We start from the raw sequence: 13,579 nt of genomic DNA, 5'->3' as shown, positions 1-13,579 counted from the left end.
CAGTGTAAAATGGATTAACTTCTTTTGGTGTCCTTTACCCCACGTGACATCATAGCCAATGCTAGTATGTGAAGCATAGTTTATCGATTTAAAGAGCTTCTTGAGAAAATGAAGCGTGTGGTGATGAACGTTTGTACGAGCAGTAAATGCGGAATTCATAATGTTGTTCAATTCAATTCAATTCAATCATAGTTTATTTCCAATCATCGAAAATAAAAAAAAAAACATAGTGCAAAGTATACATGCGATGAAATAATATTGTTCAAACGTTTGCAAAAGGTTCATGTAATATATATACGAGACAAATTATAGAACAACATATAACATGTACAATATTTAGGAAAAAACACTGTATAAATACTTCGTGGGCGAGCGGAAAAAAATTCGATTATGGAAAATAGTGATCCACTGTTGTAGCAGCATTCTTATAAGCATTGGCAAAGAAGTGGATAATGATAATATTTTATTGTAAATTCAAGAAAGTAGCATTGTCCGATTACACACTGAATGGAAGAGATAATCCCTAAGAAAGCCGCATATACGAGACAAGACCTGCATGTAAACAAACCAAGTAACTATAACAATCAGATTGTATGCACATGGTCACACCCTGAAAGCAAATCACAGGTTGTTCCTGACAACCAGAAAGCTTGACCGGGGATTTGCCCGACATATCAACACAGCAAATACTGCAAAGTGCATTCTGAGTATTCAAACTAAACGGTAAAAAGAGACAAGAGAATACGATAAGGTCTCTGAGATTTAATTCATCAATAAAGTGGAGTATTGAGTCGTTGCGGCAAAATGGCAGATGATAATATCAATCTTCGTATTTTGTTGATGTGTCTTAGGTGGTGATTTCTAATTAATTTGGTCAAGCGGATCCATCCCATAGAGATATATCTTATGTATCGCCCATTCTTGAGCAATCCTGCCTATTGCGACTGAAGTGCAGGGCATATTACTTGACCTGCTGGAGAAGAGTAGGAAGGAGAGAGGTTTAACGACCAAGATAACAATTAAAATGCATGCTTGGTGTTATTTATCCAGGGTAGTCTCTTCTGTGTTGCCACTGCTCTACCAGAGGGCGCTGCCATTATTGTTACCCTACGGTTCCTTATTCCGAAGGTTCAATTCAATTCAATTCAATTCATTTATTTTCATTCTTCTTCTTTTTTCTTTTTCAACAAAAACATAACACAAGATAGATCAGGTTTTACATCATAAACAAAGAACATTTGTCTTAATTAATAAATGGTATCAATAAACATAGGAGCGCATGCTGGCAAAAAAAAAGATAATACAAAGTCATGCTTCAGTTGAAAAAAAAAAAGGTTCGTTAATCCGAAGATGAAATAAGGTTAGTACGTAATCCGAAGATGAAATAAGGTTAGTACGCAGCTTGTGTGTGTGTGTGTGTGTGTGTGTGTGTGCGCGCGTGTGTGTGTTTGCTTTCATTTCCGGATAAACGAACCTTCGGAATAACGAATTACCCTATTCCATTTTCGGATTAACTAACATCTACGCACAGGGAATTTGTCTGTTTCGAAATAACGGACTTTGGGAATAACGAAGATCACCCTGCCAGGTACCCACTACACTTGGGTAGAGAGGAGCATCATTGGCAGAAACATTTCGTCGAAGGACGTAAGCACTTGCCAGGATTTGAACTTGAGACTTCCGTTCGAAAGTTATGAGTCTCATCCATTTTACCACAGTCTCCCCATGTTTGTTGTTATGTTGTCGATTTTTCGATCTCGCATAAACATACTTACGGTATTGCAAGCCCCCAAATCACGATCATTATAATATGTGTATATATATATATATATATAAGATATACATATACATACATATATATAGCGGGGAAGTGATATCTGCATCATGCAGCAGGATTCAACGTTTGTATTTACATTAGGTTAGAACAGACCGATCAAGTGTATGTGCGAGTATAGACCTATATCTACCTATATCATTTTTATATCTATTCATCTATATGAGTATATACATAGATATACTTATATATATATATATATATATATATATATATATGTATATATATATGTATATATATATCATATATACAACATATATTCTTATATGCATATACACATAATCTATGTATTGTGTAATAGATAGATAAATAGGGTGATGGAGAAATATATATCACTTATATAAATATACACATTAGTAGTGTTTGTGAATGTGTAAGTGCACGTCCATAGATGCTGTATAGTGCAAGACGGCGTATTATGGACACAAATGAGGTCAAAGGCGTGACTCCCAAATATTGACGATGACCCGACCAAGCCTTGTCGGCTTTCCCATGTCTGTCGGCAGGCCAATCTCTATGCTTACTCAATATAATTCCTGCAGGAAATTCAACTCCTCAACACAGAGTGCTCACAGACCGCCGTGTTTATTTTGAGTAAATTTTTCCACTTTCAGTGAATTTTACAGGTTTATTTTTTTTTTCATTTATCTATTGAAATCGGTTGTACGTTTCTTTTTCTTTTCTCAATAATATAACCTTAGATATATATTTCTACTTCACTCTCTCTCTCTCTCGCTAACCACCCTTCCCGTACACACACACACACACACACACACAAACAAACAAACAAACAAACAAACAAACATTCATATACATATTAGACATTCATATTTTCATATCGGTTTATGTAATTAATAAATATGATGTACGTATATATCACACAAGAGTCTATGGGCGCTGCATGTCAAATCGTAAGCCTGATTGATATAGTGTGGGTGTGTTTTTGTTTTTTCATACTCTCTGGTCGTTTTGAATTATTTCTTTATCCCATTCAGGAATGTAATCGTAACAAAATCTAATCTCATAGAACCATTCAAGGTAGATGAAGTTGATTAGACGTAATGTAACGTAAGGACATGAAACATCACTGAAATGTAATATGATGGGGAAAGAGTTTCATGTGTTGTATTGCATGTATTGCATGCAATGCACTGAAATCAAGTGGTAACAGTGTAAGTTCTTTTTTTTTTCACATTGTATAAACTTGATGCCATAGCATCGTGATGCGATTTAATGAGATTTGAAATGTATATACAACCAAATTTCCTTAGAACAACCCAAAACACGAAGAAAGCACAAGAGTTTACGTCTCTTATTCTTGCATTGATGCTCTTTATATTCAGGCCGCATTGGCATGTGTGATTGGGTTAAGCGTAAATCCAATACTGCGTGTTACTGTATCCTAAGTGTACGTATAAAATTCGAACCTCAGCAAATGTGTTTAGCAGAGGCTCTCTTTAATTGATTTGTACAGGCAGGTAATAGAATCCACTGTAAAACCATCTTAAGCAATGCAAAAATGGTTTCCTTGCCCTCATCACCTTGTATAGAAATATAGGCCCTATATACTTTGCCATGAGAGTTTCTGGTAAATACATAATGGGCAGAGGTGACTTCAAAATAGTACACTGTACTACATATTGTATTCATACCCTGAGAGGCTACGCCTCTCAGTGAATGGTACATCTGGAGGCACCGACGCCCATAGTTTATACCAGAAACTCGAAATTAGGCGAGCATTATTATTTGTTATATATTTCCGATCAAAAATTTAAACAGAAGAAGTGGAATATGAGGGGAAACGTCGTGTGGTGGATGCGACGTTGTGGAGGGATCTTAATCAAAGTGACCGTACGAGGCAGGGCGCGATGTAACATTTCACAATTGCTTTGTGACATCATTTCCACAAATATTACAACATGATGTGTTAAAGAGGCCAGCATTCTAAAACAATATACTTTGCCCTGAGAGTTTTTGGTTAAAACTATGGGCAGAGGTGGCTCCGAAAGAACTATTTACGGGGGGGGGGGGGGGCGGGGGGGGGGGGGAGGGGTGCTTTTTGATGTTACATTGTTTCTTTCGAAAATGTTACATTCAAAGAGTGACAGTAGAAAGCAGTGCGTAATTTCAAAATTGCTTTGTGACGTCACAATGGTTTTGTTAGAAATTGTTACATTTTAGAGTGACGGTACGAAGCAGTGCGCAATGTCAGAATTGCTTTGTGACGTCACAAATGTTTTCTTAAAAATTGTTACATTTCGCTGAGTGACAGTATGAAGCAGTGCACAATATAAAAAATTGCTTTGTGACGTCACAATTGTTTTGTTAGAAATTGTTACATTTCGGAGACAAAAGTGACGGTACGACGTAGTGCGCGATGTCAGAATTGCTTTGTGAAATCACAATTGCTCTGTAAAAAAAAATCATTTCACAGAGTGATGGTACAATGCTGCGCACAATGGCAGAATTGTTTCGTGACGTCACAATTGTTTTGTTAGAAAATGTTACATTTCAAAGAGTGACAGTACGAAGCAGTGCGCAATGTCAAAATTGCTTTGTGACGTCACAATAGTTTTGTATATTTCGCTGAGTGACAGTATGAAGCAGTGCGCAATGTCAAAATTGCTTTGTGACGTCACAATGGTTTTGTTAGAAATTGTTACATTTCAGAGAGTGACGGTGCGACGCAGTGCGCGATGTCAGAATTACTTTGTGATATCACAATTGCTTTGTACAAAAAATGTTACATTTCACAGAGCTCTAAAGCTCTAAAGTACAACTACAATCTCTAAAATGTAAGGGTGTTTGATACCACTGCCGATAGTGAGAAAGTTCAGTCACAAAGGTAAGTCCATATGCGACAACATTGATATCACATCTACAGCTGTATTTCTCACCAGACAGTGCGCTGTATACTAAAGATGTCAGCTGATGTAACTCGAGCCGATCGAAAGGAGAGAATACGCCTTGAGTTCAACCCATAGGGTCAGACAGTGATAAAGCCGGTGTTTCTCATGACTGCCTCAATATACATCTCTCACCAGAATATTCTATGATATACTTTTCTCTTTACAGCTGAAATACATTCAACCTAGATAATATCTCGCCATAAATTTGATCGTAATCATCATCTATACGGAGTATTCCATCATGGAAGGAATACACTTCTAGCTTTTCATCGCATTCTCGACCTACGTTTCTGATTCTTATCGAGAATCGTCGATATTTGTAGTTTGCCTATAATTGTAAATTTGTCTATAACAGTTACAATTGTGGGTAATGATGGACATGCGCAAGTGTATCTAGACAGGAACAGTATAGATATACATGTACTATCATCATCAATGTTTTCGTGAAAGCAATGCGGAAAAATGAGTGTTATATACAAAATACTTATCAAAGATGGCGGATGCACATGTTGCTCTTTGTGAAACCTACAAGTCCTGCATGAATGGATTATCCTTAAGAATCAAGGTTACCATTGCAGATGTCAGTATCATATAAAATTGTCCATTCGAAAATTCCACGTTACTGGCTTTGTGGTCTGATGAACACCGTTTCAAGATCTATATTATGTACGCGATCACGTAACATAATTATAGACGTGCAATTTCATTTAGTGCAATATGAAATGTCATTATTTGGTGACATTCTTTCAAAATTCTTAATTTCACCCTTCTCTGTCACACACACAATTACACAAACACACACACACATCACACACACATACACACACACACACACACACACACACACATCTACACATTATAGGCCTACATGTCATGATGTGCAAAAAAAAAAAGACCAAACCGACTGTAGCGGCAGAAGTGTGATTTTCCACTGTATTTGACTTATAATGCCTACACTCATTCAGCATAATGAGATGTCAGTAGAGGAGATCTGATATGTATATAGTTCAAATATATTCATAGAGAAATGCGGGTCATAAGGGTTATGACAGAGGTCAAAAGAGGACTAACCGTGTCAAGATGACGGATCGCTAAGGGGACTCTGCCCGACCCAGTGCACTTGGCGCCACTGTCGGCACTGTTTCAAGTAGTTTCACTTCTAGAAATTCCTTTTTGATATAATTTGTATAGAGAAAAGGGAGGATTGGTTTTAAACAGGCGAAACTTCTGACGCTTCTTCACTGTGCAACTATCGGTGATAGAAGGCAGTCAGAATCAACGAAGCAGTGGAGGCTGCAAAATACAGTATGGGACTGTATGGCAACAATTGACTGGGGTTCTCAAACAGTTGGTAAGTTGAGATAGAAGCTTAATACTTGTTATTTCAGCCAATAGTCAATAGCCAATAATCAATAGTTGTGCTAATTCAATTGTGATATAAAAAGAAATGTTTGTTGTCATCATTATTTGTTATATAATTAAAGGTGTGTATAGTTGTACAGTGTTAGTAGTAAAGTTATACAGCAATTATTGTATGTCAAAATCTCAGTTATTTGAAGGAGATTCACACACACACACACACACACATAATTCCATGCATTGTTATGACTGTATGCAATGATTATAAACACTCTGTTCATGTTACTTAGACAGATAGTTTATGTAATGATTAGTAGAAGACTATGAGGTGAACCCTTCAGAATGATGAAGTTATGAGTCTGTCCGATTACATTGTAAATATCATTCAGTTCAAGTGTTATGTTTATGTTAATTAATTACTGTACTATAATCAATTAATGCTTATTAGTAACTAGCCAAGTATACACAAGGTGAGCTATAACGACGCTTATGTACCATATGTAGTAGCATTTACAGTATAATTAAAGTGTATATGTATTCCTTTGTTACAGTAAACCACTTTCAGGACACTTTTATGACACTTCACCCATGAGACACTTTTAGAACACTACATTTCACTTCACATCGCTTCATCCCACGTTCGAACCATAAGTTCACATCACATCGCTTTGGATACACATTCGTGTATTTATGTTCATTGCGATTCTTCGAGTGTTTGATGAATAGATCATTAAATCAGGACAGGCCTGGATTATTGATTCAAGCAAACGAGTTGGACAGTGTTTCATTATTTTCTTGACGACTGATCGTGTGCTGGTGATGCAACAGTGCGTTTACAAGAACGAACCCCACCCAATGTAGCGAAGCTACACCGACATTTCTTCCCCCTAAATTAGCCTATATTGAATTGACACAATTCCAGAAGTATTTATTCGAATTGACTGAACTTATTTCCCATATTAACCCTCTATAGACCACCGTCGACATGAACTAAAACACTAGCTTGCATACTGACACAAATCGCCATTGGTAGTTACAGAGATGTGACAAATTAAAGCTAACCATTACTTAGAGCCCTCCAGGTAAACAAATTTTAAATGTAAAATTCTTGGGAAAAAAAAAAACAACAACCCGGTCCACGTTAGATTCCCCTGTGATGCGTTGTTTTATAATTATTTGACCTGCACACCATGATGATCATGTGCTAAGTTCCGAAGACAACGTAAGCCTACCAGAGACCGGCTAGATTTTTTTTCTTTAAATCAAACACCCCTGACTCATGGAACTCCAATCCTTTAATTATGCTGTCTGCAGCTTTTTCTTCTTGATACTTGTACCAACATCGTCACTGACTTCATCTGAATGGTAGGGATTAGTCAATCCAACTCTCTATAACAAAGGAAGGATTAACCTAATCGATTTCCATTTAATGACCATGGTCTCGGCCAAAGCATGTAACACATCAGGTCTCGTAAAGTTAAACACAGTACAATGGTTCCTTTGTCCGCCTTAAAGAGCGATGATTACATTCAGCTTCACTTACTCTTCAAAAACGCTTACTAGTCTCAAGTTAACACACAGAAAATTACCACAGTATCCAACTGAGTGATATCTAGTTTGCCAAAGTAAGCGCATTCTACATTCACAATAGCTGAATTTGCATAGTGGAAGCATGAACCACAAATTAAAAGGTACAAAAAATGAGAGCTCTCTGCTAGTCGATATGAATCAGGGTTCTTTTTTCATATAGATTTAAAGAACATACACTGGTGTCTTGCTGCGCGTTCCTCGTTTTTTTCAGGTTATCAGCAATTTGGCTTGGCGAAGCTCATTGCGACTCAAAAGAAACCTCCCCCTGCGGTGGACGCTCGACTAGTCGGAAAGAATACTGAACGTCACAACAGCAGCGCCGTACGCCGCGCTGGACTGAGTCACGTGACTTATCAATGAATGCCTGAGGCCACTGCAAATACGTTCTTACACAGTGCGATGGTAAACGAGTGTACCGAGGGGGTAGCTAGCACACTGTGCTTCGCCAGCCACAAACCGCGACCTGAGCGGCCCCGTCTCATCTGTCCATACCCACGCTGTGTTATGCACTGTGAACTGATATCGATGCACGCATGCATGCTCATTCAACGGACGTGTGTTATAGCGTATGCATCTATGCGGCACAGCGTGCAACGAGAATGTGGTGTGTGCATAGAATCGGCCGTCCGAGGCGGCGGATTTCTGCATGGAAAACATCGCAAATGTGAAGCCATTGGGAATCGAAGAAGCCGTCGAAACAGAGCCAGTCGCTCTGTGGACGAAATGCCCTTCGACAAGTACCAAGAGGAAACTCACATTTCATGTTTGTTTCCTGAAGTACTCGCCTTAATTTTCGGCTATTTGGACGTACGTGATAAAGGCCGCGTAGCACAGGTCTGTCGTGCATGGAGAGACGCGGCGTATCACCGCTCGGTATGGCGTGGAGTGGAGGCCAAGTTGCATTTGCGGCGGGCAAACCCCTCTTTGTTTCCAAGTCTTGTGGCACGGGGGATCAAACGAGTTCAGATACTCAGTTTACGACGGAGTTTGAGCCATGTTTTGCAGGGAATGCCAAGCATACAGAGCCTAAATCTGAGTGGTTGTTACAACCTGACTGATGTTGGTTTGTCCCATGCCTTCACACGGGAGATCAACACACTAACAGTACTGAATCTCAGTCTATGCAAGCAGATTACCGATACAAGTTTGTGGCGAATTGAGCAGTATTTGAAACAGTTGGAGGTGCTCGACTTGGCAGGATGCAGCAACATCACCAACACGGGACTCCTGGTTATCGCCAGGGGACTTCACAAACTCAAAGGATTGAATCTTAGAAGTTGTCGGCACATATCTGACGTGGGAATCGGTTACTTAGCTGGAGTGAGTGTGGAGGCGGCAAGGGGGACGCGAGATTTGGAACTCTTGGTGCTACAGGATTGTCAGAAATTAAGTGACACAGCTCTGATGAGCATTGCCAAAGGATTGCAGAAGCTCGCCAGCCTCAACTTGAGTTTTTGTTGCGGCATCACGGACACGGGCATGATCAGCCTCTCCAGGATGCCGAGTCTTCGCGAACTCAACCTCCGGAGCTGCGATAACATTAGCGACATCGGCATTGCTCACCTCGCCGAGTATGGGGGACACTTTAACACACTGGATGCCAGCTTCTGCGACAAGATCGGGGACGCTGCGCTATCGCACATCGCTCAGGGAATGCCCAGTTTGACAAATTGTAGTCTAAGTTCTTGCCATATCACCGACGAGGGGTTGGGGAGATTGGTCCGGAATCTCCACAACCTCACCACCCTCAACATCGGACAGTGTGTCAGCGTGACGGACAGAAGCCTGGCTCTCATTGCTGAGCATTTGAAAGAATTGCAATGCATCGATCTGTATGGCTGCACGATGATCACCACCGTTGGCCTAGAACGGATCATGCAACTCCCGTGCCTATCTGTCCTCAACCTCGGGCTCTGGCACAAGAGGTAGTAGTAGAAGCAGCAGCAGTGGTAGTAGTCGCTCACTTTATGTTCAGCAGATTACGATGTGTTAATTTTTACCGAGTGACTGCTGGGTTGTCACAACGCCACACTCCACGGGAATGAAAATCTTGTTTCTTCACTGATGATCAGTGAAATAGAATATTATTTTTTACGAGCTACTGAGCGCCTTTAAAAAATACTTTTAACGTTTTTAAACTGCTTGTAAGCAGCAATGTAGATGAACAGGAGCAGATGAACACTGAGTTTTTATCTAACATGATGCAAGACATAATCACTTATTCCACTAGCACCTGTAGATAGTAGTCAACCACCAGTAAAGAAGGCAAAACTCTGACAAATTTTATGACAATAAACAGGAAACTATCCTTTGGTAAAATAAATCTGCAAGAGTTTGGAAATGAAACGGCTGCTGGTGAATATTATGTGAACGGGGAATATGTTGAAATTGAAAGGTCATAATAAAATGAGGTAACATTACACATGTCTATAATACAGTATATGACTCGTACATTTATACAATGTTCATGGCTGTCCGTGGAGATATGAAATTTATCTTAGACAGATAGGCAATTGTTCAGTTTTTCAATTTCTATTCCTTACATTTGGAGACGAGACGAATTGCGGGTACTGATATATGTTTAACATCCTTCAGTAGAAGTAGAGAAATATAACGAAATGTCATACAAGAGGTGAATCCAGATATTATATGCCATACTTCAAAAAAAAAAACAGACATTGATACATGTCAAACCATCCTACACCATGATATTTTACTCGTTGTTCTACTTCTACGCCAAATCGTTGTTTTACATCATGAAGTGTTCAAGTTTTTGCACGTTATTCATACACTAGTGTCGCATGTATACAAATTGGCAGAAGACGTATGATAGTGTCATTCTTGTTCTGCGTTCAATACGAAGCAGAAATGGCCTAAGAAAGTATGAAACAGTTGTAGACTGCATGGCTGTATGGTTTTGAATAACGCACCGGGATAACGCAGTGCCATGATCGCAAGACGGTACAAGTATTGTGCGCAGACGAATCGGGTTCAAAGGTCATCGGTTCTAGCCTTTAACCCCTCCTGTTTATGGTTAAAGTGCGGAGAGGAGCGCCCATTGCTATGCTATTCATTCCTCATATCCCAGCACACCACAATACTTCATGCTGGCTCGGTACAATCAGCCTCTCGATTTTGCAAGGAAGTGCCCAAGGCTCCCGTGCAGGATTTGTTATTTTCCCTTTTTAAACAGGTCAGCCATATTTTGTTTTGTTTTGTTGTTTTTTTTTCTTTTTCTTTTATGTGTTGTGTTCCTGATGATACGGGCTCACTCAGTACTTTTCGCGACACATTCTGGTATAATATTCGATGTTTGAAAATTGGCTCAATCGAAACATGAGAATGAACGTGAAGAGGCTAAGCTGGAAGCTACATGCCACGAAGACTGCGAATGCTCTGGGGTAAATTCTTGACGTGAAATCTGCAATTATAAAATGGTAGAGTGTTTCGATACCTTTAAACGAGAAAAGGGTCTGAGCTACCGTATTCCACCGGTGCTATCCCGCTCCAAATACATCTACTACATGTACAATATTTGTAGTGCATTAGCAGACAACATAAGTAATACGTAACGTTTGTAAAGGACTTATGCATCTGATGAAAGGGTAATTTCACACACATTATCTTTCCCGTTGATGGTCGCGTCGGTTTTTGGCAAGGGCTGTAGTTTTCTCCCAAAAGGAAATTTACATTGTAAGTCCTTCTGCATGTGTAATCCAAACCTGCTTTGTTATCTCTGTGTCTAGAGCCAACTGATTTCATTTTTGTCCTTTTTTTTTGGGGGGGGGGGAGGGGGTGGGGGAGTGTGGTGTTTTTTATGGAACTCGCTGACAAAGATAATGGAAATAATCGATGTGATATTACAGTATCTTCATTTGAACTACAAGTCATGTATCAAAGTGAGTTTCATGAAGTTGTGTTGTAATTAAGGTGTTCTACCTCAAATATGTCTAATGTACGATGATTTTTCAGTGGAAAAGAAAAACAAAGAAAAATAAGCATGGCAGGGAATTTGTTGTTGAAAAAAAAAACATGACATGTATGATTTTCATGAAGTTTTGCGCCCGCCTGACTGGGGGAAGTGAGAAAATTTGCAAGTACAAAATGAAGGCAGTTCTAGTCAATCATATAGGGAAATTGTTAATTATTGCTACAAGTTTTGCGACCTCTAAAAGCAGGCACTCAGTACCCCCCTCACCGAATGTGCTCAGATTTCATTTCCATATTTCTAGATAATTGCCTCTTGGAAACAAATATTATTATTTACGCTCTTTTTTAAAAAAAATCACGGCAACTGAACATCCGTGGTCTCAATGATGTGAAGACAGAGATACGCATTAGTATTGTACATTAATGTTGTAGCCTTAAACACACTCTTCAATGAAGTAACGTTTTATGTCAGATGTAAGTAGCGTCAATGATTATATTGGGAATATAATATTCGATATATAAATATATATCTATTAAAAAAACTCAACGACTAATGTGGTTGTATTTATGTAAATCAGAAGTTGGTGGTTTGTTTGTTGCTTACCCCAGGGTGTATGGATGATGTGTCATGATAAGATTTTCCGCTGCGAGCGCTAAACATGAAGATAACACAATGTCACTACATGTATTACACGTGTATAACTAAACCCTACTAGTTTAGTGAAATAGTGTGTACATGTATAGCTGTAACAGTGTATACGTAATTCAATTCATTTACATATTTAAAGGACAAGTTCACCTTTATAGACATGTGGGTTGAGTGAATGCAGCAATATTAGTAGAACACATCAGTGAGAGTTTGAGGAAAATCCGACAATCCGTTGAAAAGTTATGAATTTTTAAAGTTTCTGCTCAGTCATGGCTGGATGAGAAGACTACTATAGCTTGTGATGTCACATGAGTACAACGGTATAAAGAAAGTATAAAGAAAATTCACCTTATTTTCACTTTTCTCGCATAACAAAAGAACACTCGACTTCTCTCTTTCAGAAGGCAAGGGGAATAATATTATCCTTAACATACATCAGTAACAAGTCGAAGAAATGTGCACTTTATTCAAAAAGTAAAATTTCCTGAAATTCTCTTTTTATTTTCATTATCGTTGTACGCATGTGACACCACACACTGTAGTAGTCTTTTCATCCATCAGTAATTGCGCAGATACTTAAAAAATTCATAACTTTTGAACAGATTGTCGGATTTTCCTCAAACTTTCACTGATGTGTTCTACTAATATTGTTGCATTCACTCAATCCACATGTACATGAAGGTGAACTTGTCCTTTAAGTTAATGAGGCCTACATGTACACCATGTACCAATGTATATTTACACGTGTGCGTGTGTGCTTGGGTGTCGTGTGTGTGTGTGTGTGTGCGCACGCGCGCTATTCTATGCGCGCTCTTTTTTTCCAACTGCAAAGTGAAGATAATGAGCAAAACTCAGGGTAATCTCCAATACATGTAAACATGGTAGGCTCCTATACGATGATTATCTCAGAATGAAATGCTTCGCAGTGATAAGAAAACTAGCAAGGAAAACCTTGAAATAGACATACATGTACTGTATTCTTATAGAACTTCTGGCATTTCATTCATGAATTTATACATTCTTTCTACATTGTATTACGGTTTGCAGGACCGAGTTAGTCATCGAATAGCTAGGAAACTCAACCGGGAAAATAAAAAGTAATACCAATTGAAGGTTCATTTTTTTTTTCATAAAAACGCGTTAAACTTTGTTTACATCTTTAAGATGTAATTAAATGGTAAGGATTTAGATATAAAGATGTTACGTGAAAATCAAATCCTACACTGTCATTTCATAAATGCTGCTCCTGTACTTCGTCTTCAGCAATGCAGAGCAATCCTAACAAAAGATATGCATCATGATAAAATG

At 38.8% G+C, this 13,579-nt stretch overlaps 2 protein-coding genes across 2 annotated transcripts in view; one reads left to right on the top strand and one right to left on the bottom strand.

Moving 5' to 3' along the window:
- LOC139735060 (protein Wnt-5b-like) overlaps window positions 1-13,579 on the bottom strand; it is a 67,446-nt gene that overhangs the window by 38,024 nt on the left and 15,843 nt on the right. The gene's annotated exons all lie outside the window — the stretch shown is intronic.
- On the top strand, window positions 8,193-11,482 carry LOC139735059 (F-box/LRR-repeat protein 14-like). The gene has a single exon (XM_071645832.1). It carries the CDS (start codon window positions 8,197-8,199, stop codon window positions 9,619-9,621), a length of 1,425 nt encoding a protein of 474 aa, XP_071501933.1. The 5' UTR covers window positions 8,193-8,196; the 3' UTR covers window positions 9,622-11,482.

Source organism: Diadema antillarum, unplaced genomic scaffold (assembly GCF_040938485.1).
Source record: "Diadema antillarum isolate AM-2024a unplaced genomic scaffold, OU_Dant_1.0 seq00000563_RagTag, whole genome shotgun sequence".
Taxonomy (NCBI): Eukaryota; Metazoa; Echinodermata; class Echinoidea; order Diadematoida; family Diadematidae; genus Diadema; species Diadema antillarum.
Note: the sequence above shows the minus strand (reverse complement) of the source record. Positions and strands in the feature narration are given on the sequence as shown.

Coding starts and splice junctions, on each gene's coding strand:
- LOC139735059 (XM_071645832.1), top strand. CDS start 8,197: ATGCACTGTGAACTGATATCGATGCACGCATGCATGCTCATTCAACGG.